Source organism: Mangifera indica, unplaced genomic scaffold, assembly GCF_011075055.1.
Source record: "Mangifera indica cultivar Alphonso unplaced genomic scaffold, CATAS_Mindica_2.1 Un_0036, whole genome shotgun sequence".
Taxonomy (NCBI): Eukaryota; Viridiplantae; Streptophyta; class Magnoliopsida; order Sapindales; family Anacardiaceae; genus Mangifera; species Mangifera indica.
The window spans coordinates 72,082-98,403 of record NW_025401128.1 but is presented as its reverse complement, the minus strand read 5'-3'; the positions used below and the strand labels follow the sequence as shown (position 1 = coordinate 98,403).

At 33.0% G+C, this 26,322-nt stretch overlaps 3 protein-coding genes across 4 annotated transcripts; 1 reads left to right on the top strand and 2 right to left on the bottom strand.

The window, feature by feature from the left end:
* Nucleotides 1-10,128: 10,128 nt before the first annotated feature.
* On the top strand, nt 10,129-13,416 carry LOC123206440 (cytochrome c-type biogenesis protein CcmE homolog, mitochondrial-like). Of its 2 annotated transcripts, XM_044623639.1 has the most exons (3): nt 10,129-10,281; nt 10,684-11,557; nt 13,205-13,416. In XM_044623639.1, the coding sequence occupies exon 2, from the start codon at nt 10,792-10,794 to the stop codon at nt 11,548-11,550; it is 759 nt and encodes a 252-aa protein (XP_044479574.1). In that variant the 5' UTR covers nt 10,129-10,281; nt 10,684-10,791; the 3' UTR covers nt 11,551-11,557; nt 13,205-13,416. The 2 variants fall into 2 exon arrangements, with proteins under 2 accessions (XP_044479574.1, XP_044479573.1); XM_044623638.1 differs by lacking the exon at nt 13,205-13,416 and having other exon boundaries at nt 10,130-10,281; nt 10,684-11,884.
* Nucleotides 12,407-23,705, bottom strand: LOC123206439 (probable polygalacturonase). Its single transcript, XM_044623637.1, has 5 exons — nt 22,973-23,705; nt 22,284-22,404; nt 14,294-14,468; nt 13,810-13,880; nt 12,407-13,691 (listed from the first exon to the last, which is right to left on the bottom strand). The coding sequence occupies exons 1-5, from the start codon at nt 23,441-23,443 to the stop codon at nt 13,057-13,059; spliced, it is 1,473 nt and encodes a 490-aa protein (XP_044479572.1). The 5' UTR covers nt 23,444-23,705; the 3' UTR covers nt 12,407-13,056.
* Nucleotides 23,706-25,355: 1,650 nt separating this feature from the next.
* Nucleotides 25,356-26,322, bottom strand: LOC123206435 (photosystem I reaction center subunit N, chloroplastic-like). The gene is made up of 3 exons (XM_044623634.1): nt 25,940-26,322; nt 25,733-25,858; nt 25,356-25,603 (listed from the first exon to the last, which is right to left on the bottom strand). The coding sequence occupies exons 1-3, from the start codon at nt 26,240-26,242 to the stop codon at nt 25,514-25,516; spliced, it is 519 nt and encodes a 172-aa protein (XP_044479569.1). The 5' UTR covers nt 26,243-26,322; the 3' UTR covers nt 25,356-25,513.

Genomic DNA, 26,322 nt, shown 5'->3' with positions numbered 1-26,322 from the left:
GGAGTTTTAATTTTCTGAAACAATCGGAGATTTTAGATGAGGTAGAAGAGTGCAAGATGTAGAGTTATAAAGATCACAGGGAAGAACTGGAGTTTCACGATTACCCTTGTTCTTCATAGAAATTACAAAAGGATTTTATGGATTTTTTTCTTGAAAAATAATATTTAATACAAGTTAATTAATCTAAGCATTAAAATTGCATAATTTTATTACAGTTCATGTCTAAATGAACTGTGTTTTTTTTTTCATATATACAAAAATCATAAAAAATAAATAAAATTTTAAATAATTGTTGATAAGCGTAGCGAAAAACATTACTGGGGTAAATGAGTAATTGTGCAGAAAGTCAAGCAAACAATCGTTGACCAAAATTATAATAAGTTAGTGGACGACGACGAAGCATCCAAGGCAAAGAGATGACGATGGCTTCGAAGAAAATGCAAACGAAATTGACCTTGTAATGTAATTGAAATTAAGTCAGTGGGTCATCAAAAAACTCCTTCAGGCCCCAGAATTGTAATTTTCCACCATTGAAATCTGACTTAGATGGCTGTGCAGATCCGTTTTATAGGGAATTTCATGTCTATTTCCTCATTTTAGCCCCAATTCTCCTTCTTTGCTAAATTTTTTAAATTTAAATATTTAACCATTTATTAAATTTTATTATTATTATTAAAAAAAAATTATTATTTAAAAAATTTATTTAAAAAATTTATCATAATTTGAAAAATTAATAATTTTCTCCCTAACATAGTTTTAAATAAGAGAAATTATATTAAATAACTAAAATTAAGGAAGTCTAAGCGAAATTACCAAAAACAATCAGGTTTAAGCAAAAATACCCGAATTTTGTGAAATAATCAAACCACCCTTATATATAAACAAAGAAAATTTTCTCATTTCCCACGGTTTTCTTCCACGGTTCTACTATGCAAATTTAAAGAAATCTTTCGCTCCACAGTCATCCCACGGGCGAAGAGATTTCTAGCGATTTTCATATTTTTCGACAACTGAAAATAGCAAAAAAGGTTAGTATATCTTCCATAATCTTGTTTGAATTAAGTTATTGTTCATATTATTGAAATTTGAGTGAGATTTTACTGTTTGAAACTTTAGGGTTTTAATTTTGAACAATGCTTAAAATGTTTTGATTCTTGGTTGTTTTCGTTGAATTTCTTGATGGATTTTGTGTTATAGCCTATGTAGATTTGATTTGTATTGAAATTAGAGGCCAAAACGATGAATTTTTGATCGAAAAATAGGTTTGAAGAGATCGGTAGTTCGACCATGGGAACAGTGTGGTCAGAACGAGTTCTCCCACGGTCATGAGAGATTGACCGTGGGTTAAGGGATTAAGTAGCGTTTTCAAAACATTAGGAAGTTGGCGGAGAACAGTTAGTCCACGGGGGGTGTTTATGAAATTTACCATGTAAAAGTAGGCTAATGCCATGAATACCATGGGTTAGGGGGAAAATTTACTTTTTTGAAACTACAGGGGCGTTAAGAGATTAGAAAATTACTGAGAGGCCAAGGGTAAATATTGGACTTGTTTGTAGTAGAAATTTTCTCATGAGGTAAATTGATATTTTTCATATTTAGGGTTTCTCGATGTATAGTTTTTGAATTTTATATCCATTTTTTCTGTTTTAGAGTTTTTCAATATGTGGATTTTGAATTTGACATATGGGTTTTCGATTTTTGTACTTTTTTTAGACATTAATTTCAGCTCAATATTTCGGTTTTTTTATAAGATATATCGATTCGTATTTTTAAATTTCAATTTCGTTTTTCTATATTTCACCGTTTTATGATATATCAACTTGTATTTTTCAGATTTTAGAATGATTTTTTAATTGGTGATATTCTAACGTATTTCAACTTATAGAGTTCAAATTTCAATTCTGTTTTTTCGATTTTCATCATTTTAGGATAAATGGACTCTTTTTTTCAGATTTTCTAACGATTTTTTTATTGTTCACATTTTATGGTATTTCAACGTATAGAATTCAAATTTTAGTTTTGTTTTTTAAAATTTCACCATTTTATGATATATCGAATTGTATTTTCTAGATTTCCGAACAATTTTTTTATTGTTGACATTCTAAGATATTTCAACATTTAGAATTCGAATTTCAATTTCGTTTTTTTTAATTTCACCGTTTTAGGATATATCGGCATGTATTTTGAAGATTTTTGGATGATTTTTCTATTATTGATGTTTTGGGGTATTTTAAAGTATAAAATTTGAATTTCAGTTCTGCTTTTTTTTTATTTTCACTCTTTCTGAATATATCGACTCATATTTTCAAATTTTCGACTGATTTTTTTATTGTTAATATTATAGGATATTTCAACGTATAGAATTCGAATTTTCATTTTTGTTTTTTCAAATTTCACCGTTTTAGGATATATTAACTCGTATTTTCTAGATTTTCGAATGATTTTTAAGGTATTTCAACGTTTAGAATTTGAATTTTAGTTTCATTTTTTTGATTTTCGTCCTTTCAGGATATATCGACTCGTTTTTTCCAGATTTTCAAACGATTTTTTTATTATTGACCTTCTAGGATATTTCAACGTTTAGAATTAGAATTTCAGTTCTGTTTTTTCGAATTTCACCTTTTTAGGATATATCAACTCGTATTTTGAAGATTTTCAAGCGATTTTCCAAGTGTTGACATTCTAGGGTATTTCAACATTTAGAATTTGAATTTCAGTTCTGTTTTTTCGAATTTCATAGTTTTAGGTTATATCGACTTGTATTTTGAGGATTTTTGAACGATTTTTTCATTATTGACATTCTAAGGAATTTCAACATATAGAATTCGAATTTCAGTTCCGTTTTTTTTATTTGCACAGTTTTAAGATAATGAAATCTTATTTTCTAAGTTTTGTCATTTACTTTTTTGATTGTTTTCTATTTTTCATCTTTCTATGCTTTTTTTATTACTACATTTGTTTACATATTTGTTTTTTATGAATGTCTTACGAATTTTAAAATTTTTGCAGGATATTTCTCGTAAAAGAAAATTTGTTAAAGCCGAGCTGTGAATCCCTATGAGTCTAGACACTTTCAAGAAGAGGTTATATGTCATGCACAACACACCACATTATCTAGGATTACATCTACACTGACCCCGGAGCAGTTCCAACTATTTAAGAAGACATGTTTCGGGCATCTCCTTCGGCTACCTAAAATCAAATTTTTTGGGATATTGGTTCATGCATCTCCTTCCTCTGTAGTCTAGAGCCAATAGACCATAGGTCTTCCTGGAGTTGAGGACCTACTACCCATCCTATCACCGAGGAGTGTCTTCCATTAGTATCATCCAGTATTTCCACATTAGATGTTGCATTGGCGCACTGGGGTGCTACGATTTTACATGAGATTTCCTGTTTTCGCGACGATATGTCTTTACAAATGACTTGATTACGCGATGATGTGTCCTCTCAAGTGGCTCGATTAGAGGATTGTCTAACTCGTTTGGAGGATATTGTCACGCGTACATGTCCAGCCCCAGGCGATCAGGTTGTAAAACCACATCTCATTTATTACTTATAAAAATTGTATTTCGTTATTATTTTGACAACTATAAATGATTCATATAGGATAGACATGACGGTATCGGGACAACCTCTCCCATTGACAGGGCAATACCATCTCATCAGTCACATGAGGTCTGTATTTAATTTCAAAAATATATTTAATGTTAAATGTTATTACTATATTATGTTTTTGTTATATATGAAATGTCACTGATCAAGTTATTATTACTATTACCTTAGGGTAGTCGCCACGAGGGAGCACAGGTCGGCTCTTTTGTTGCATCACCTGTCCGATCTGAGATATGTCACTTATCGATGGAACTCTATTTTTATGAGTGTTTTGTTATCGATTAATTCATTTTATATATTCGAATAGGGTCTTCCTCATGAAAGCCTTTTGGTCGAACCTTCGGTTGCTTCATATCCTCCACGTGAGGTATGAAAATGATTGTAGATATTATATTTTATATGAAATATCATTTACCATTTTGTTCTTTTCATGCATATAGGGGACCCACATTGAGATATTATTGATCGAGGGTTCTCCTCGAACACCTTCCTCGGAAGTTAAGGTTATGTTTTTTTAAGAAATTTCATTGATCGATTTGTCTTTCCAGTTATAATGTTTATTTAACAATGTTTTGTCTCTTTTTTAGGACGAGCGATTATGGTTACTTGCTGATATCCCGAGCTCCAACAAAATGACAGTGGATATAAGTTCACAAAAGGAGGACTTCTAAGAGGACGTTTTCGAGGCAATCCATATTAAGGTATATCAATTATAATTAGTATATAAATATTCATATATATTATTCACTGAGATTTTCAAAATTACAATTTTGCAGTCCGTCGAGGGGGCACGCATGGTGGACTTGATCATGATTCAAGATTCTTCAGTCAAACCTCCTCCAACATACATGGAGAAGGTAACATTAATCGATTAATGCATAATTGTTATGTAGGATGAAATAATGAATTAATAGTTGTATGTACTTGCAGCTGATTCGTACAACACATGGTTGGATCATCCGGAAGGCGCTCGTTCGCACCTCATATACAAATCTAATCAAAGGGAGGATGAAACAACAGCTCAAGACCATTATATCCTCTGCCTCAAAGCGTGAGGAATCTTTCCTCACATGGTCGATTATGGTGTACGATTGGGAGGTATCATACTCAGAGAATATGGGGTCTCTTGAGCGACGGATGCAACCATACACGACATTCATTCCCGCATTATTAAAGGCGACGAGTTTCTAGACAACTTCTGGGCAGACTCTACAACGTGATCCCCTCGTGTTACATTGAGCGACGAATGTCCCTTAGTAGGAGGAAGGCTTCAGTGACTGTGGCATGTTTATGTTATGTTTTTTTTAGTGTTTGGTATTTTCACAGAGTGTCAATTTTCCCCGAGAGTCATCTACCTCTATGCGTCAACGTTTAGCGTCACAGTTGTATTTCCACTATATCGAGTAGATCACATGTGTATATTTAGTTAACTCATTATTTATTTATCGTTCTTCATATGTTCTTATGTATATATTTATTGTTTGTATATATTTATTATATGTTTATATGTGTATGATGTACTTTATCTATCATTATCTATGGATATGTATTTGATTTCATTTTTTAAATAATCTTCTCACGAAAATAATTATATATGATTTAAGTAATGTTACTATCAAACATGAGATAAAATAAAGAAATACTCAAACAGCTTATTCCAACATATATGAAATGAAGAAATTATTCACACTAAAGTTATTACATCACATATAAATACAATTACACATTTGAAACAATAATGAAAATACATCGGTTACATATCACTAAAGTATAATAATGATGAATCATATAACTAACAAAACTAAATATAAGTTTGTCAAGATCTCGACCCTTTGCCTTTTCTGGATGAACGCTGCGAGGCAAAGCTCGGGACGAGTGCTGGGCTTTTACATTGAGTTCGTACATGTCTTGGTTCATGTCAACAACTATATAATATCTTATATCAAAATGTATCTATCTATTTTTAATATTTCATTAAAAACATTCTTACAATGTTTAATATTAAAATACCCCCTATATTTTTCTAATATTTCATTTAACTCTATATAATTATCTAACAATTTGTTTAACAACTTTTTATGTTACCTTGTATCAAAATGTATCTATTTATTCTTAACATTTCATTTAAAGCTTTCTTACAATGTTAAATATCAAAATACCCCCTATATTTTTTAACATTTCATTTAGCCCTCATACTTATCTAATATTTCATTTAATACCCTCATATGTTTCCTATTATCAAAATACATCTATTCATTATTAACATGTTTTTAAATCCTTCATATATTATGAAATATTAAAATACTCCCATATTTTTCTTAACATTTCATTTAACCCCCTATAATTATCTAACCTTTCATTTAACACCATTTTATGTTCTCTTGTATCAAAAAACATCTATCTATTCTTAACTTATTATTTAAATCTTTCATGTATTATGTAATTTCAAAATACCCTATATATTTTGTTAACTCTATAATTACCTAACATTGCATTTACCACCCCTGTATGTTGTCTCATATCAAAATACATCTATCTGTTTAATATCAAAATGCCCCTCATATTTTTATAACATTTTATTTGACCCCCCATAATTATCTAACACTTTATTTAACACCCTTGTATGTTGTCTTGTATCAAAATATACTTATCTATTCTTAACATGTTATTTCTCTAATATTGCATTTAACCCCTATATTATTATCTAATATTCAAGTACCCCATTTACATGACATATAAACTAGATTTAACAAATAAAATTAAGTTTTTAGGTTAAGATTCGTTTAAATACTTTTTTTTCATGAATAGCCTTTTTTCGATTAGAATTTAGAAATATGAACTTTTTTCGTTCGAACGAACCGGTACTAATTGGTATTGAGTAAAAATGAGAGTGAGAGTGAGTGTTTGAGTGAGCTAAAAAGTGTGTGTAATAAGAGTGAGAGAAAGAGTTTACATAGATGTGGTGAAGGGTAATTTTGGTATTTTAAAAGAAGATTAGGGCATTTTTGCTTAGGAATAGGGAAATTGGGCTTTTTTGCTTATGAATAGGGAAATTGGGCATTTTTGCTTAATGAATGGATAATTTGGCCATTTAATATAATTTCCCTTTAAATAATTACTTTTTCACTCCATTATTTAGAGTTTTCATATTTTAAAGTTAACTGTCACCTTTCAAAATTTAAAATATTGAATTTACAACTTAAAAAATTTATTTTCTCTTTTCAATAACTATTCTTCCGAACAATTTATTTTAGTGCATCATTAACCTATCACTAGCACCTCTTTTCTCTCTCAAGGGGGTTTCTACCCAATGAAACCACTTGAGATGAAGATTTTTTAAATCTCACATAAGATGTTTTAAATAGTTCAGTCTACTATTTGAAAGTCTACGTCCATTATTATATTATTAGTATTTTGGAGAAATTTTGATAGAATAATAAAATGAGATATTAATATAACGTTTCTTTGCCTCCATACAATCTTCTATTTGTATACAAGAAGAAATGATGATTGTGCAATCACATGAAACAATGTATTCAAAACCTAGTACATGTCTAATGAATTTTATTGATTATGTTATCCAAGAAAAGTTGGGGATAGTTTCTATCTTATAAAGATAAAGTATATAGATAGATGGTAATCTCTCAAATATAAGAAATGAAAATGATATGTCTAAAAAAGAAAATAAAAATTACAAAAATTGTCAAGATCATCTTTCCTACTACTTTCAATTTGATAGAAGGGCTTCTACTCATATTCTAGGTTGATTTGTATGTAGATGACACATTTAGTCACATGACAAGTTATTTCTTCAATGCATCTCTTATGTGTTTTGTTAAAGAGAAGTTTGACCATGTGACAACTACCCCCAATTTTAATTGTGCAAGTAAAGCTTCAAAATCTTTTCACTTATAAAGATAAGTGGACAATCAAGATTCTTAGTTGCAACATGACGCAAAAGTGACATTTCCAGTTTGTATTTAATATGTCACACGTGTGTGTCATACGCTATCATAATGACTCAAATTATCATAATTCATTATTAAGTTATGGTTCAAGTATCTCACTAAATTGTCACCACATGTCATTGACTTAACTTTAACAACTAGGGTTAATTCCCACACAGTCCAAACTCATTTATTAAAGACTATCTAGAAATCACATCCTAGATTCTTTACCTTAAAACCATATTGAGCTTTCAAACTTTTTTACAACCTTAGAAATTTCTTTAAAACCCTAAAATTTTCATCGACTTGAAATTCTAATAACTCTTAAACCTTTTCTAGAGACTTCCTCATTATTTAAGTAAACATCACTGAAGTATCTTTTTTGCTTCCAAATAAACCTCAATTTGAAACTTCTTTTAATTTTTTCACAAAATTAAGGTGATCTAGCAATCACCAAAGCCTTAAACGTCTTTTCACACATTCAAGTGTTTGTGAGTGCCTCTTTATGGATGAGTAAAGACCCTACTACATTGTAAATAGTTGTAGAAGAATTCAAGATGAATTTGGGGCAAATCCAAGGTTAAAGGAACCTCCAAACACAAGTTTCCATTCCAAACCATTTTATTATTTGTACAACAACCTTTTGGTCCTAGGGGGGTTGTTTGGTGATCAAAATTTTCTTGTTATATATGTACTTTGTTGCCTTGTTTGATAGATTAAGGATCACAAACACCAACATTATAGACATTTCTAGATGGCTACCAACATACACATAGGTTTTTTCATAATCAAGATATACAATGATCATTTCGTTACAGTTCTACCATTCTAAAGGTATTTATCTTGACATACCTGTAAATATAAGTGCTTACAGATAAAGGGTTCCACTTGTCATTGTATAAATATGACTTAACATGAATGTATATTGACAACAATATTAACATGAGCATACTCAATGTAAAGCTAAACATATCTTATATATTACTCTTATTATAATATTATTGCTTTAGTATAGACTTTGGACAACATATCTATGTGCATTAGGACTAGGGCAACAAGTTTTGAAGACAACGAGTGCCTATCGACCTTAGTCTAACTTGGTGATGACTTCATAACTAAGGAAGAACGCTTAAATGCAATAACATTGACTTGTGTGATGAGAGGAGTTATCGCCTTATACGAATTTTTCTGCTATTTAGTGTTATATGTTAGGGGTGTAAACAAGTCAATCCATGTGAGCCATTTGAGATCAACTCTCAAGCCAAACTCAAGTTTAATGTTAGTGGGCTCAATGAGCTCACAAACTCATGACTCAACGCAAGTAAAATATCAATATAACCTTAATAGTATCAAACTTGTATTTATACCCTTAAAATCTTTCTTCCTAACTTTGAATATAAAAGTGTAACTGATAAATATATAAGTTATATGTTTATATGTAATATTTTAAAAATTAATGATTTTAAAATAATTTTTTAAGTCGAAGTAGAGTCATTCATTCTTGCTTTGAGCTTGAGCTCAAACTTGAGCCATAATATTACCAACTTAGCGAGCTCAAGCTCCCTCCTAGGATAATTAAGTTGAGTTCAAGCCAAGCACTGCTCAACTTGGCTCTATTTGGTTTACACCCTTGATTCAATAGTTTGGATTCATAAGTACATGATATTTTATGACTAGGTTCATTTGCTGGTTTAACTTGAATAAGTTAGAAATGACCTTCGCTTAGGCAAGCTCAAGCTTTAAAGTTTATATTATCAAGATTGATTATTTGGTGATCAGCTCGCCAAGTTTACGAGCTTAAAAAAACTTGATTCAAATCGACTAAAATGATATTGTTTTGACAAATATTAAAACAATGTTATTTTAACCAATTTTGGCTCAACTATAATATCGCTCCCAACCCAAACTCAAACTCGGTTTGGTATTGCAATCAAACTCAAACTGAACTAAAGCTTGACTCATTTCAACCTGAATCAAGCTCAAACTAGTTTAAAGAGAATTCATCAAACTTGAGTCTAAGTTCAAGCTCGACTTTTTTAAATTGAATCGAATATGAATTGACTCAAGCTCGAATTTGACTCTGTTATATATATAAACACTTAGAGTTAGATTCAAACCGAATTTGTTCAAGTTCAGACTCGATTCGAATGAGCCTGAAACGAGTAGCCCTTTATAAACTTGAGCCAACATTTTTGAGTTCTGGCTCAAGCTTGAGCTATTCCTCAAATTTGTGAATTAAAAATTTTGATATAAAATAATATCGTTTTAACCAATATGTATTAAAATGACATCGTTTTAATAATGAACTAGTTAAAAGTTTGAGCTCGAAACGAGTTGAACTGAATTCAAATATAGTTCAAGTTTAGTTTTTACGAGCTTGACGAGCTCGAATTTGAATTCTATTATATACAAACCGAGCTAAGTTTGAGCTCGATTCGGTTCGAATCCAACTTTGTATGCGCTCCTAAAATCCCGAAGAATTACTTATGCAGTCCTTCATCCTTCATAAATAAAAATTAACTATTTTTAAATCAAAATATTAATAAGGGTACATTTGGGATTCCTCACTAAACTCACCATATAATCCCAATCGCCGCCCCTTAATTCAAAACAGTAACACCAGCAGCCCTGCCTGCGCAGCCCTCGACTTTCACCCGCACTGCGTCGAGGTCCTTCATACTCCTTCCCTTCACCGACGCCGCCGTCGAGTCTTCTCTAGGTACCTGGAATCCCTTCTGTTGTATTATTCCATTGATCTAGTTTGATGAAGCTCATAACAGATTTCATTCAACTCCTTCACGATCCACAGTTTTTTTTTTATGATTATTTATTTATTTTTATTGTATCAGTATTACTTGTATTAATACGTTTGAACTAGCTTAGTTGTGGCTCTTGCCCAATAATTTTTTTGGTCTACTTTTTTCTCGTTGGAAGAGAAATTAGGGCTTTTGCGATAATTTTTTAACATATATGTTGGAAATATTCCAAATTTAGCAGGTTTTTATTTTTTAAGTTTAGGGATCATATACATTTTAGTATTATTATTGTGTATTTTATCTTTTGTAAAAATTTAATTTTTATCTCATTCGTTTTAACCTTTTGCTTAAACTCTTCATTGTAGCTTATCCTGGCGCAGAAGTGCAAGAATTGTTGAAATTCGTTCTTTTGGTCTGATATAGAAGAGGTTGAAACTAACTTCCTTTCAAAATTTTCTTGAGAAAAATCCAAAATGGCCACCAGATTTACCGCTCGTCTCAGATCCCAACTTTTCAATACTCTCTGCCACAATCCCCAACTCTTCTTAACTCCGGCTGCCACCCTTATTAGATCTCAGCCAATATTTTCCTCCTTGTCTGATTTCCACCCCCAAATCAATGGCTATAATTCATTACGATTCCTCTCCACTGCCCGTCGTCACCCGGCTCGGTCCAACAAGGTTGACATTGGAGCCCGAGCTCGACAACTACAGAACCGTCGTCTCTGGACCTATGCATTGACCTTCAGCTGTATCGCTGGGTTCATAGTAATTGTCCTCAACAATTTTCAAGATCAATTAGTCTTTTATGTAACTCCAACTGAAGCTCTTGAAAAATACCAAGCAAACCCGACAAAAACCAAGTTCAGGCTTGGCGGTTTAGTCCTTGAAGGCAGTGTGGCCCATCCGGCATCTTCTCCAGATGTAGAATTTGTGATCACTGACTTAATTACTGATATATTAGTTAGGTATCAGGGCTCATTACCCGATTTGTTTAGAGAGGGTCATTCAGTGGTTGTAGAGGGTTTCGTCAAGCCATTTACGGAGGAGATAAAGAATTTGAAATCAAATAAGAATGTCTCAGAGAAGGCAAGAAACGGAGATTGTTATTTTGCAGCAATCGAAGTTCTGGCTAAGCATGATGAGAAGTATATGCCTCCAGAGGTTGCTGCAGCAATTGAGAAGAATAAGAAGATAATTGAGGAGCAGCAACAGGGAGTTAAAGAATCATAGATCCAAGGTATGATTTCATTGGCTTCAATTAATTGATATTTGATTTTTGAAGTACTCATACATGTATTATTTGGGAATAGAGTTATTGTAACTTAAAATATAATGCCCTTATGCATCTATACAGTTTTGGATGGTTGGGGACTCTGGTAGTTTTAGGTGAAGGAAGAGATTTCACTTGAGGGTTCTTTTTTTTTCTTTTTTAAAGGTTGTAATGCCAGTCGTTGGTCTTTTTGTCACTTTTTCATTCTTTTCCCCAATAATTTTGTGAGAATTCAGATTTACATTGTTACAGTGATGAGTAAATGCTATTTATGAGTAGCATTTGATTTTAAAATCTTATGTTGGAGGATATTTTGTTGTTTGAATGCAAACTCCATATTATTCTTCGTAAATGTAAAATTGTGAGGTCATATATATGTTTTTTACGTTTGCTAGTATTATTTCTATGTAGTGCGTTTATGGAATCAGTGTTTTTGTTCATTAATTAGTATTCAAACTAAAGTTTCAGGTGATGTAACTTCTTTGACTTAATCCTGAATTTTAGTTATTGTCATGACTTTTTGGTAGAAATATTCCACTATGTGGTGATTGATGTTGGTCTAAATGTTTAAATTTATTGTATGGCAAGTTTTATTTTTTTGTTAAGAATTTTGGCTTGAGAGTAAGCTTCTGTTACATGTGGCTACTGTTCATTATATAAAAATATGTGGTAAGGCATACTCTGTGAAGAGGAAGATTTAGGTACTGACATCTTCCCAGTTCATACTGTCTCTACCATCTTTTTACCCCATTTTATTCTTTTAACAATTGATCCCAAAACCTTCCTTGAAAAGCTCTCCGTAGGAATGAACAGTCATACAACCAATCAATAATAAATGAACATACAACTAATCAATAATAAAACTTCATGTCGGAACATGAAACAAGTATATTTTCTTAACATCTAACACTTAAACTCAACATTCTAATACTAAGCTTACAACAAATGAAAACTGAAATTTTATATCATATTACTATATTCCGATATAGCATCTGTTTCATGTATGCTCTATGCAACTTCACTTTCCTTTTTCCCTTTCCACGCTCTTAACTTAGCTAGGACCTATAAGTACCCTTTACACATCTCTTGAAATTGAATGTATAGAATCAGTCGAGGTCAGTAAAGTATCTTTTCAATTGATAAACTAATAATGCAACATTTGTAGCAGCCATTGACAAACCTGTTCACACCAAGCCAGTCCAATTGAACAAGAAAAATTACTTTTCCGCCATAATTCTGGGTTGTGACTGAACCAGCGGTGTTTTGTTAAGCTCATTAACATTTCATGTAAAGATGAAAAACTTCACTTGCTCAGCTCCAACAAATCTGAGCTTTCAATGCCAATGTGCAGGTTTGACATTCAAATCCATTTTGCTGAATGCAGACTTCATTTCTGAATGCAAAAACTTTGAACCCAACAGCGTAAACCTAAATTTCTTGCATACACATCCAAAACCACCCAAAGTTCAGGAAAATGAACACCTGGAAGAAGAGCTATTTTTCTGTAACTGGGGACATGGTAAAGGGAACACCTGATTGCTGAAACCTGAAACAAACTCACATTGCCATTTTGCAGATGGGGTTAAGCCTAACAGACTAATGTTTTTCATGCAGATTTCTTCAAATTGTGCATCTTCAATGCCTAGTAGAACTGGGGCTTTTGTGGAATTTACACTGACAACATTGCTAATGTAAACACCCTTCACATTAGGAACAGCTTTGGGATCCCATCCATTGTCGGGATGGTCATTAGAGCCTCTACTGAACCTTATGGGTACCTTCACTTTGTCCATTGTTATATTGCTTATCGTGATATTTGCAATGTATCCCCCTCTACCTTTGTCAGTCTTTATACGTACGCCAGTTCCTGAATTCCAAACATTTAAATGATCTATGGTTATATTAAAAATCCCTCCAGACATCTCACTACCTATTCCAACGCCAGAGCAAGTTGGGGTAGTGCCTGAAACTCTCCTCACTATGATGTTTGAGCTTGGATGAGCCATGGCGATCCCATACTGGTCCCATCCGCTCTTTACCGCAACTAGATCATCCCCACTTTCTATATAACAATCTTCAATACACACATTGGAGCAAGAGTCTGTTTTAGAAAGTAAAGACAAGGAATATATATGTCAAAATAGGTTTAGTAAATATGAAACTTGGATGTAACATAAAACAAAACACTACATAACGAAAAGAGGAACACATTAGTATACCTGGATCTATACCATCAGTATTTGGTGCATCAAGAGGAGCCAGGATTGTCATGCACCTAATAATAACATTACTGAAACAGGAAAAAAAAAAAAAAAAGTTGTATTTTGGTGGTCCGATATAAGACATATTCGTGATGACAGATCAGTAGAAACAAAATGCACCCTAATCATGATTGCTAATGTATATATGATGATTCTGTTTCACAAGTATCCTTTGTTGCTTCAATTCCATGGCAAGCGTAATTAAAGTCCCAAGGGTGGGGAAAGTTTAATCTTCAACATTAGCTCAGGGATGGGATATTATGACTCATATTTGGATAGAAAGAACTACATATTCAGCTTGTTTAATTATTATACTAAAAATTCTTAACTGGTCTAATGCGATAGCACTTTAGAGTAGCTTAACTCTGTCATGTTAGCAGACAGTACCTAAGATAATGAAATAATTAAAAACCATAAGTGAGGATTTGGAAAAATGCCGAACCTGCAGTAAACTGGATGGATAGTCCAGAAGGGAGAGTTAAGGAAGGTGAGATTTGAGATAAGAATGTTACGAGAGTTCTTCAGTTCTAGGAGGTGGCCTCTTGTGTGCTGCAATGTTCTGTTCCACCATAAGTCCCACCACATTTTCCCCTGACCATCGACCGTTCCATTCTGTCCTGCAGATGCCAAAAAAAAAAAAAATCATATGCACTTGATAAACCAGTCAACTCGATCCATATCTATGGTTTACAAAAGGGTAAATAGAAAATGTATATGACATATTCTGGTTTTTTTTATTTTTTGTATGTGTATATATATATATATATATATATATATATATATATATATATATATATATATATGAAACTCTAATTTATCTAATGTAATAGTTGTGAATTCGGTCACTATATCTTAAGGTTTACGGTCGAATTAATCCAATAAATTCGGTTTTAGACACTAGTAAATAAAACTGTACATTTTTGGACATTAGAAAATAAATGACATTCATCATTCTGGAAGGGAACCGATTTCTAATTACAATTTTTGTCACCTAACAACTACGGAGCAAATTTTCAAAGATATAATAATTTTCTTCATGCACAATTATTTTATGAGATCTTAACCTGTTGTTGGTTGAAGAAAAATAGGTCAATGAAGGAAATAAAAGATGAGAGGAAAGGAAAGAGAGTGTCCCATAAATGGGCAAGAGAGAGGCAGAAACTATAAAATCCACTAAAATTATTCATCAACGAGAGGAAGGGGAATTTCATTTCCTTCTGCATATCTTGGAAGTCCTCAAAGAAACTAATATTGACAGTATATTAAGGTTAGGGGTGCACAAAATTGATAAACTGAACCAGTTTGACCACTTTTTGAGGCAAACTAGTTTTCGGTTTGACGAAAACTTTCAATTGAAATCAAATAGGTTGAAAAATTAATTGATTTTAAACCAAATCAGTTTTTCAATTCAAAGAATACTTTAATTTAAAACCAAATTTGTTGAAAAATTAACTAACCTTGAACTGAACTAAAAATACCAATAACCAAACTAAATTTTTGGTTAATCACTTTCGAACTAAATTTTAATAAGAACCATGTTCCAAATTTGGAGTGGTCATATGGCTTTAGACTACACCTTTTTATCAAGTTTTCATAAATTATTCTAGAGTAGTGAATAAACAATAGAATAAGGTTATTCTTATTGAACGAGCAATTTGGCAAATTGAATTGGAATTCCAACATTTTCTTCAATTTGTATTTCTTTTTAACATTTAAAACCAATTTGATTCAATTAACTAGTGTTGAAATATCTATTGTAATATCATGTAAATAAGAAATACATCATGTAGAATAGAAATTCGAGGATATCTTATCTAAATTAGATAGATGTAGTTAATAGTTTTCTTAGATTAGTCAGACACATTTCCTAGAAAAATGTTATTCTTTTCTTTAAATCAATATATCAAAATATTCTCTAATCATCTCTTTCCATATGGTATCAGAGTCTCTATTAGACTTATAAAATTTTTTTCCGACGATCCTAACTTGTTTTATGGCGATTCCAAGTCATTTTTCGGCTATTTTCTTTAACCACTGCGTTTTTATCCTTTTTCGGTAGTCATGCCTACACCACTGTGATTGGAACGACCTTGCTGACAAACCTTTAGAAAGAGTGTCACCATTCATCGTCGTATGCACCTCCAACATTGTTAGTTCTCTTGGTAGCCTTTGTTGCAAATCTTCTTCTCTAACGAGCGTGCAACAACATCGCCTCTCTAAATGGACTTAAAAGATACCAACAAGTCATTCTATAGTGACCCTACCATTATCGATCACTAAAATTTGTTGCACATGTCAGCCATTTCCTCCTTAGATCATCTTCTTTGATCTGTTTTTTTGGTATGCGTGACTCTACACCATCAGTATTATCATCTTCAGACAGCATTGATGCATCTTTTCTAGTTAGTCATGCTCCTATTTGTCATCGGTCGTCTCTATCATCATTAAAAAAGTCTGTTGGATTTTTCCTTTTCTTCGAACTGTGTTTGATTTGTTAACATCGTTTCCAGGTGTTTTTCAACAGCTTCCAATCAATTTTGATTGATTTCTCCATTGTGTTTTATCTAATATGGGTATTAAGAACTCCAAATCATGTAAACTTTTCCTTTCAATTCGCTCCTTATAATCACAACTGAAAAGTTAGTTGGCAATAGTAATTATGTTCCGTGGGTGGCCTTTATTGAACTATGGTGTATAGGACAAAGTATCGAAGACCATTTAACAACCAAAGTTGAGGACATAAAATCTAATAAAGCTACCTAGATTAGAACTGATGTTGCCTTATGCAGTATGTCATGGAATATGACTAACACCTAGCTTTAACCCATTTGTCAGGTCTATTGAACTTGTTTTGAAATATGAACTCAAGCCAAGCTCCTTTATGCCAATTACAACCAACAATTATACTTGGTAGTATCTAATCTAGTTCATCTAAAACAACAAGAAATAAACATGTTAGAATTTCTTAGACGAATGTCTTTTCTTAAAGTTGAATTCAACTCACTTCTTCCTGCCAATAAGTTGGTTGTAAAAGACTTGGACCAATGGGATAAATTCTTTATGATGTTGACTTTAGTTTTTCTTAGTCCTAACTTTGATTTTGTTCTGGATCAGATTTTGGCCAGTGTTGTTATACCATCCCTTGATGAGGTCTTTACTCGATTACTTCATAGGTCATTTCCAGGTATTATAATAGGTTCCTTTAGTTATTTCAGCTTAGACACATCTGTTCTTGCCTCTCAAACTCAACATAGAGATCGTGTAGTTATTGCCATAAATGAGGTCATATCAGAGTAAAATGCTATAAACTGCATGGTTGTCCTCCTTGGATAGCCAATGTTATTTAGACAAACCTTCTTGATTCCTCTAACAATCAATCTCAACAACTTTTGACTCTTACAGGTGCTTTCGATCATATTTCTAGTAACCTTAATTTATTTTCCCATTGTACTGAATCTCAATCTCTACTTGTTGTTACATTAGCCAATAGATCCATAACCTGAGCAATGGTCATAAGTCGTGCACATCCTCTTCCTTGTTTGCCTTCACACTTTATTTTTTATCTACCAGAATGTCCTTTTAATCTCATTTATGTTAGTAAACTCACTCGTTCTTTAAATTATACCATTGCCTCCACTAATGACTTTTTTGTTTTATAGGATCATAGTATAAGTCACATGATTAACGCAAGACGTGAATTACGAGGTCTTTACCGCTTACATCTGCTACCTAATTCTATAGCCTACACAATTACTAAGTTTTTTATATTTCTTCACAATTGTCTCGAACACCTAGTATCTCCAAACTACAGAAGATGGTACCTAATCTTTCTTTTTTACCATCTCTTCAATGTGAATCATGTCAGCTTAAAAAACATTCTCAAAAATCGTTTTCAAAGCAAGTCAATAATCAGGGTACGTCCCCCTATAAGTTAGTTCATTCAAATGTCTAAGGTTCTAGTCGAATCACGTATGTTTTAGGGTTTCAATACGTTGTTACTTTTATTAACGATTATTCACTTTGCACCTAGTTGTTCTTAATGAAAAATTGATTTAAGTTATTTTCTATTTTTGAATCCTTTTGTGTTGAGATAAAAACACAGTTTTCGACTACTATACATACCATTTGTAGTGATAATGTTTGTGAGTACTTTTCTGCTTCCTTCACCAAGTTCATGTCTTCTCAAGGTATTTTACAGTAGTCCTCTTGTGTTTATACCCATTAGCAAAAAGAGGTTGTTGAACGTAAGAATAGACATCTCATCAAGATTGTCTGCACCCTATTTATATATAATAATATTCCCTTTCGATTTTGGTCAGATGTGGTTCTCACTATTTGTTTTCTGATAAATTGAATGTCTTCTTCAGTTTTTGAACATTAGTTGTCTCACTCTATTTTATATCCTGAACAGCCTTTATATTCTCTTTCCCCTCATGTCTTTGGATGCACTTTTTTGTTCATGACTTATCTCTAGGTTGTGACAAATTAACCACCCTTTGGGTACTCTCGTCTCTAAAAAGGTTATCGGTGTTATTTTTCTAACACATGTTGATATTATTTTTTTTGTTGACATTATCTTTTTTGAGTCCTTTCCTTACTTTTCTTCTTCATTAGATGATCAGCTTATTACCAAAATTCTTCCATTACCATATGTTGTCTCTTTTCTAGAATCACTTTTTGAGTCTGCTCCTTTATCTCTTTTTTCTCCTCCCACTAAGGAACCATCTTCCCTGCTTGATACTGATCTTGTTCATCATCCCGTAAGTGATGGTGTTAGTCTTATGCAATTTCTTGCTCTACTACTAAGGTCCTGCCTCCTACTGATCAGTTTCCTATTATTATTCGCAAAGGTATGTGTTTCACTCAAAATCCTTATCCTATATATAATTTCCTTAGTTATCATTGATTATGGTTACCTTTTTATGCCGTTGTCTCTACTTTATCTTATGTATTTGTTCCTAACATTGTTTGTACGACACTATCTGATTTTAGGTGACGATAAGTAGTGGTTAATGAGATGTTTGTTTTGCATGCCAATAGTACTTGGGTCATATACCTCCTAGACACTGTTGATGGATATATAATGTTAAGGTTAGTCTAGATGGTAAAGTTGAGAAATTGAAAGCTTTAGTTGCCAAGAGTTACACTTAGACATATGACCTAGACTTCTCTTATATGGCTAAGATGTCCTTTGTTTGCCCATTTTTGTTTATGGTTATTATTCAGCAACAGTCACTACATCAATTGGATATTAAGAATGTTTTTCTTTATAGTGAATTAGGGATGGCAAGAGGGAAGGGCAGAGAGGACATTTCAATCCCCATCCCCATCTTCGTAGAAGATATCAATCCCTGTTTTGATTACAGGGATAAAAATGATTTATCGTCCTCTCTCTGTAAAGAAAAATGTCTTTCTTATACCCTCTAAACATAATATAATTATATAAAAGGCCAAAAGACTATTTCCCACCCAAGGTATGCTATTTTCCCAAGTTTCCCCTTTTAACATTAAAAATCTCAAATACCCACCCATGAACAGTTAAAATTAACGGTAGTAAAGGCAAAATCATCATTTTATCTATAATATTAAAAATAAACTAAAATATGATCTCTTTTCTCCCCCTAAACTTTAAAAACTAAAAGTTTTCCTTAGCCTAAGTTTTAAAATGATAATTTCCCCCTAGGGTTTTGTTTTTAGATCTTCGACGTCATTACCGACAACCTCTCCCTCCAACAATCTCTCTCTACCCATTTGGACACCCAATCGACGTCAGAGGAGCCGTGAATGATGAAGAGCTTCATCGAGGAAAACGAAGCTCTTCGTCTTCCCAGACGAAGACGAAGACGAAGCTATTGTCTTTGTTTGGGAAGACGATCGTCTTCCCAAAGGTTTTCTTCTAGGAAGAGATCCTCTTCCCAGATGAAGACGACAACTTCGTCTTCGTCTTTCATGGCTCCTTCAACGTCGATCAAACATCTAAATGGGTGGAAAGAGACCGCCGGAGGGAGAAAAAGCTTTAGGAGGGAGAGGTCACTGGCAATGGCACTAGAGATGACATCGGAGATCTGGAAACGAAACTCTAGAGGAAACTATCATTTTAACTGTTAGGGGAAACTTAGATTGGGGAAAACTTTTAGTTTTTAAAGTTTAGGGGGGGCAAAAAGAGATAAAATTTTAAATGGTTAGAGTTCCATTAATTTTAACTGCTCATGGGTGGGTATTTAGGATTTTCAAAGTTAAAGGGGGGAAACTTGAGAAAGCAGCATACCTTAGGTGGGAAATAGTCCTTTGGCCTATATAAAATAGCAAAATTAAGTAAAATTAAAATCAATCCACTATTTCAAAGTAACAAATATAACATATTAACCACTTTAATATACACAACAAAAATCTAAATAAATTTGGAAAACATAAATAATTTAAAACTATAAAAATATGTTAGTATTTCAAGTAAATATTTTAATATAAAGGGACGAAGACGATGAAGGGGCGGGGCGGGGCGGGGCGATAGAGGACACATGTATCTCAATCTCTGACCCATCCCCGATTGCAGAGATTTTTTTCATCCCCATTTCCATCAAAGAATCCTCTCCCCGTTAAGGTCACAACCTCTAAAGTCAAGCCAAAATTACCATCTCTATGGTGAACTACAAAAAGAGATTTATATAAAGCACCCATCTGGTTTTGTTGCTTAGAAGGAGTCTGGATTGATATGTAAACTTTGTTATTCTTTGTATGGCATAAAACATTCTCTTCATCCTTGGTTCAATCATTTCAGCACGGTGATTCAAGAGTTTGGCATACAAAAGAGTGAGTCTGATCATTCTATATTCTATAGACATACTTTGCAAGGACAATGCATTTATCTAGTTGTTTATGTGGATGATATTGTTATAACAAGAAGTGATCAGAACGACATTGAGTAAGTAACATTTGTTCAAACACTTTCAGACTAAGGATTTAGGGCCACTCAAGTATTTTTCTTGGCATAGAAGTCACATAGTCTAAGTCATGAATTGTTATCTGTTAAAGGAAGTATACTCTGGATATTCTAAAAAAACAGGGATGTTAGACTACAAACCCATTAACTCTTTGATGAATCTTAATATTAAGCTCTTACCTGGACAAAAGGAGCCTATTACAAACCTTAGGAGATATCGAAGGTTAGTTGGTAAACTCAATAATCTCACCAATACACAACCTAACCTTTCATTTTCAGTCAGTATTAGTCAGTTTCTCCTTCTCCATGTGACCATCATTGAGATGCGGTTGTTCAGATTCTAGATATATCAAGGGAACCTCAAAAAAAGGTTTACTCTATGAGAATATGGGTTATACACATGTTGTTGGATATTTAGATGTTGATTTGGCAAGTTCACTGTCAAACAGACAATCTACTTCTTGTATTGTGTATTTACTGGAGGAAATCTCATATCATGGAAAAGTAAAAAAAAAAAAAATGTTATGGTCAAATCAAGTGCAGAAGCAGAGTATCATGCTATGACATTAATTACCTGAGAACTTGTCTGATTGAAGCAGTTAATTCAAAAGTTAAAGTTTGCAGATATATCACAAATGTCATTACTTTGTGACAACCAAAATGCATTTCACATTTCTTCTAACCCAATTTTTCATGAAGGATAAAGTACATAAAAATTGATTGTCATTTTATTTGTGAAAAGATTATGTCCAACAACATTACCGCAAGTCATGTCAGTTTAAACGATCAACTTGTTGACATTCTTATTAAATCTCTCCAAGGCCCTCAAATTAATTATATTTATAACATGTTTAGTGCATGTGACTTATACACTCCAGTTTGAAAGGGAGTGTTAAAATATTTATTATAATATCATGTAAATAGGGAATATATAATGTAGAATAGGAATTCAAAGATATTTTTTCCAAATTAGATAAATATAGTTAACAGTTTTCCTAAATTAGTTAGATACACTTTCTATATAATATTATTCTTTTCTTTAAATCAATATATCAAAATATTCTCTAATCATCTCTTTTCATAACTAGTTTACAAATACAATCAAATCAATAATTGAATTGACAAACTAATTTGGCCAAAATCTTAACCAGGATCTGAACCATTTTTCGGTTATTCAATATTGGGTTTGTTCCATTTGGGGATTTTTTTAACACATCTTATTTAAGTAAATAGTGATTCAATTTACTAGAATTTTGTTTTTTTGGTAAGTTAATAAAGACAGAATACCGAGTAAATCTTTTCTTCAGAATTAGGTTTCTGTCCACTACACCGTGAAAGGTAGATAAAAGCTATATCACATAAATATATCTTGTGCACAAAAACTTCATTTTTATTTTCCTCCGTTTTCACTTCTTCATGATTATGAAATGCATTATAAAACTTTGTTTATGCAATCAAGAATAAAAAATTCAAAGCGAAAAAGAATCCATACCTGTAATGACAACATTGACAAGGCCATCTCCATGAATAAGGCTAATATGTCTTCCTCCTAATCTCTCTCTCCCTCTTCCATAAGACGGCAATGGCGCTATGATGGGCCATTCATCTGCCTCCTATGAAATTAATCAAAAACAAAAATGAGCAGGAATTACACTGTTACAGTCATAAAAAACATCGATTTTAGCTGTATATGATTCGTCTAATAAGATTGCTCCCCATCAAAATAAAGTCAATAATCATTCCTTGTCACAACAATGAATTGAAAATTGTCATGTCCAGAAAAATTACAGCCAGCAGCAACCTGACTACTTTTTATTTTATGGGTCCCTTTGATTGGCATTCCATAAAGAATCAGCACGGACACCATCTTTCTTTCTCCTTTCAAAGAAAAGGTAACAAAAGGACAAATGAGATTGAGATGTATGACTGGTCTACCTACCTTCCGACTCCCCAAATTAAACTAATACTGATCACAAACTATATGTCAAGCAACTGAATAACTCATCTTAACTTCCCCAATTCAAATTTTCATCTAAAACCCTTCTTGCTTTTAATTCTTAAACCATGATCCAAGCCAAGACACATAATCAAACGTTACACTTAAGACAAGCAAAAAAATATGAGAAACCCTGATTATAAAATTACAAAAAAATAAAACCAAGAAGGAATGATTTTGATTACCGGAGAGCCCAAAATTACAGCACCCTTTTCAAGGAACAGCGTGAAATTACTGGTGAGATTGAAGCTTCCGGTAAGCCAAGTACCTGCCGGCACATTCAACTGGCTGCCTCCTTTATCTCCGAACCCTTGCATGTACCGTATCGCTCTCCGAAACGTTTCGGTATTCGACGTTTTCCCATCTCCAACACCTCCGAAATCCTTTAACGACATCACAACTTTCCTCATCGGCAACTGCCCCAAGAACCCGGAACACGTTTCCGGGTAAGCAAACCATTGATCGGACCCCGACGACCCTGAAAAAAGACTGACCCGGATGGGATTCACAGACTTTGTCGTAATTTGGAAAGAGAGAATTATCACCAAAGTCATAAGAAGAAGAAGAAACGGCGCCCATGAAGGGCTCCTAAACTTTCCCATAAAGGCATGCAAACTTAGTTTTTCCGACTCCATAATCTTCTCTTCACTTTGCATGCATAAAAAGATAATAAAAATTTGAAATTAAAACTTTCGAAATCAGTTTTCTGACACAAGAAAAAACTCGTTTTTTTTCAGTTTTTGACACGTATAGATTATTTATGTTGAGAGGAAGAAAGAGATGTTTGTTTTGGTTGTGAGAATGAAACAGTGGTGTGCGACGTGAAGAAGAAGAATGAGGTGGGCAATGCGCAAACGGCGCAACCTAGCAACTTTTTTTTATTTTGAAGGAGTTGACGTGTGTCCGGTTCGGACATTACTAGGAAAGCTTCGATCCGGTTTGTCCGGTGCAGTGAAGGGCGTTAGTGTTGTTTTTAGTCACTGAATGTTTGACGCGTGTCAGTGGTGGATTTATTTGGACACGCTGTTGGTAAGAATTGGTGGAGTAGGATTAGAAAACTTGGGGAGTGACGTAGAGGATAAATTGTTGGCATGAAGGAAAGTGAGCGTGTAGCGTGTTGGTGATCTCCACGAGACAGCGGCGGAAAGGAGCCGCCATTCACGGTACTCTTGAAAAATCCTCCCTTTTTTTTTCTATTTTAAAGGGGATATTTTTTATGTCAATAATAAAATAATTTTAATTTTGTAAAAATTCATAAACATTAATTTTGTGATTAGTATCGTATGTGTAAATATTATTTTATTATATATATATATATATATATATATAAAATCTCATCAATTTTGATTTATGGTCTTTTATTATTGTTTAAAAAGACATATCAATACATGTGGGATGTAGTGATGATTCCCACTATCCAACTTATGAAATAATTATATATTATATATATTTTTTTAAATGGTAAATTTAATTTCGTCATATATGTTTTATTTAATTCATTATTATTTGTTTTTAAAAATTTAACTTTAAATGTACTTGTCATGTCATGTAAGGAATCTTAAGAAAGAAAGAAAGAAAGAAAGTTGGGTTTTGCATTTCCAAACATGAAGAGGAATTTAAATTTATTGAATGTGAAATGAAAGCTTTAAAGATTTTAAAAAAGAAAAAATGCAACAGTTGTTTAAGCTAAAATCGTAAGATTTACTCTCTTCTTCTTCATCGGCCCGACCTGGTTAATTTTACACTGTTGTACCTCTTTTTCTAAGTATATTTTTTTTAAAAAATTCGATCAGCAGAAACGCCTTACACGCTTCCGCGGATTTACGGAAACAGCCCGACACGTTTCGTACAGGTCTCCGGGCGTTTCCGAAACGTTTCGGAAACTTGGAAACACGCATCATAGCTTGCAAGAGAGGCATTGAAGTTCCCAGCTATGCAATTTTTAATATCTGCAAATCTCTTGTCGCTGGCGGGGTGTGTGTGTGTTCTCTCTTTCTCGCTTAATGGCTTTTATTATTATTTTATATTTTGGAATGTGAAATTTTTTATGCAAGTTAAATTAACTGACAAACTTAATCTTCTGAATTCTTTCATTTTCTTGGAGCAGACTATTTTCGGGCCAAGTCTAGAACTTTTTGCCATTCATCTCGTTTGTCCAAGTACCCTTTAAGTTTCGTCCAGGTAACATTTAGACCCATAGGTTCTAAAAAGTGACAACACTAGTTCAAAATTATTTCAACTCAAGAATTACCGATAGTTCCAGGTCGACTAACTCTACCCAGATCGCAAAAAATTACTTCAACTCAACAAAAGCGCTTGTATTATTTTATATCCCAATAATATTCACGCCAAAATGAAAATCAACCTAACCACCTATATTCAACCAGTTGTTAGGTATAAATAAATAGCTTGACGAGACAAAAAGCTTCTATGAACGATGCAAGAATGGCCAAGAACGACATGAAAACATTGCTCTCTGTCTACCGGCAAATTGAATCAAAAAGTGACAAGTTAATATTTGCGTATCAGGTTATCATCAGTATATTTTAACTAAGAACATTATCAAAATAACATCCAAATAACTATCATACCAGCATTTATTTTCGGGGCACAAAACCATTCTATTTTCTTAAAAACAAAGGCCAGGGATGTCAACTTCCATTAATAGAAAACTAGATACACAGTGAGAAAGATACAAATATTTTCAGAGTTTTCCCTCTTCAGTTTCACCATTTCCAGAATACATTCGAACCACACTTGAATTTGTCCTTCCCTTCACACTCCAACTGCAGATCTTCAGTGATAAATGGCACTTTCTGCATACAAAACAATTAATTATTTTATTTATCAAATCCAAATTAACCATCAAAACTAGTATATATCTAAATGAAATCTCAATATTAAATATGTTTGAAGCCAAAGATAATTATTTCTCCCTTCCAAACCTTTTGCTTGGCAAGATCTTGGCATCCAGTGAAGTTCTCAGGGAACTTGCAGGTTCCAAATTCAACTGTGTATGCTCTAGCAAAGTTTGCTCCACTTGTAGCCAGTCTCTTCTTGTCATTCAATTCCTGAAACAATAAAACTTTTGTTAAGATAATATAAAATAACAACATTTTTATCCGCGGAAACAAGCAAGCAAGAAGCCAAACCTTGTTAACTTTACTCTTTTCAAGGTACTCTTCAATGACACCAGCATTTGCAGAAAAAGAAGAAGAAGCAACACTTGTCGTGAAAAGGGTAACTGCCAAAAACGCCATTGCAGCTTTCTTTGCTTCATTTCTTTTGGATTCTTTTGGCACAGGAGCCATTTGAGCCCTGATCACAGGCAGCTTGTTGAGTCCAGGAGAGGCCACAGAAGGTATTGAAGATATCTTTGCATTGAGCTCAGAGGATCCTGCAGAGCCTGAAATGGCATAGCTGCAGGTCAAGACACTGGAGTTCATGGCTGCCATTGATTTAGCAAAAATATGAAAACTGAAGAGAGATCAAAGACACAAATGGTCAAGGCTTAATGGCTGGTTTGGTTATGATG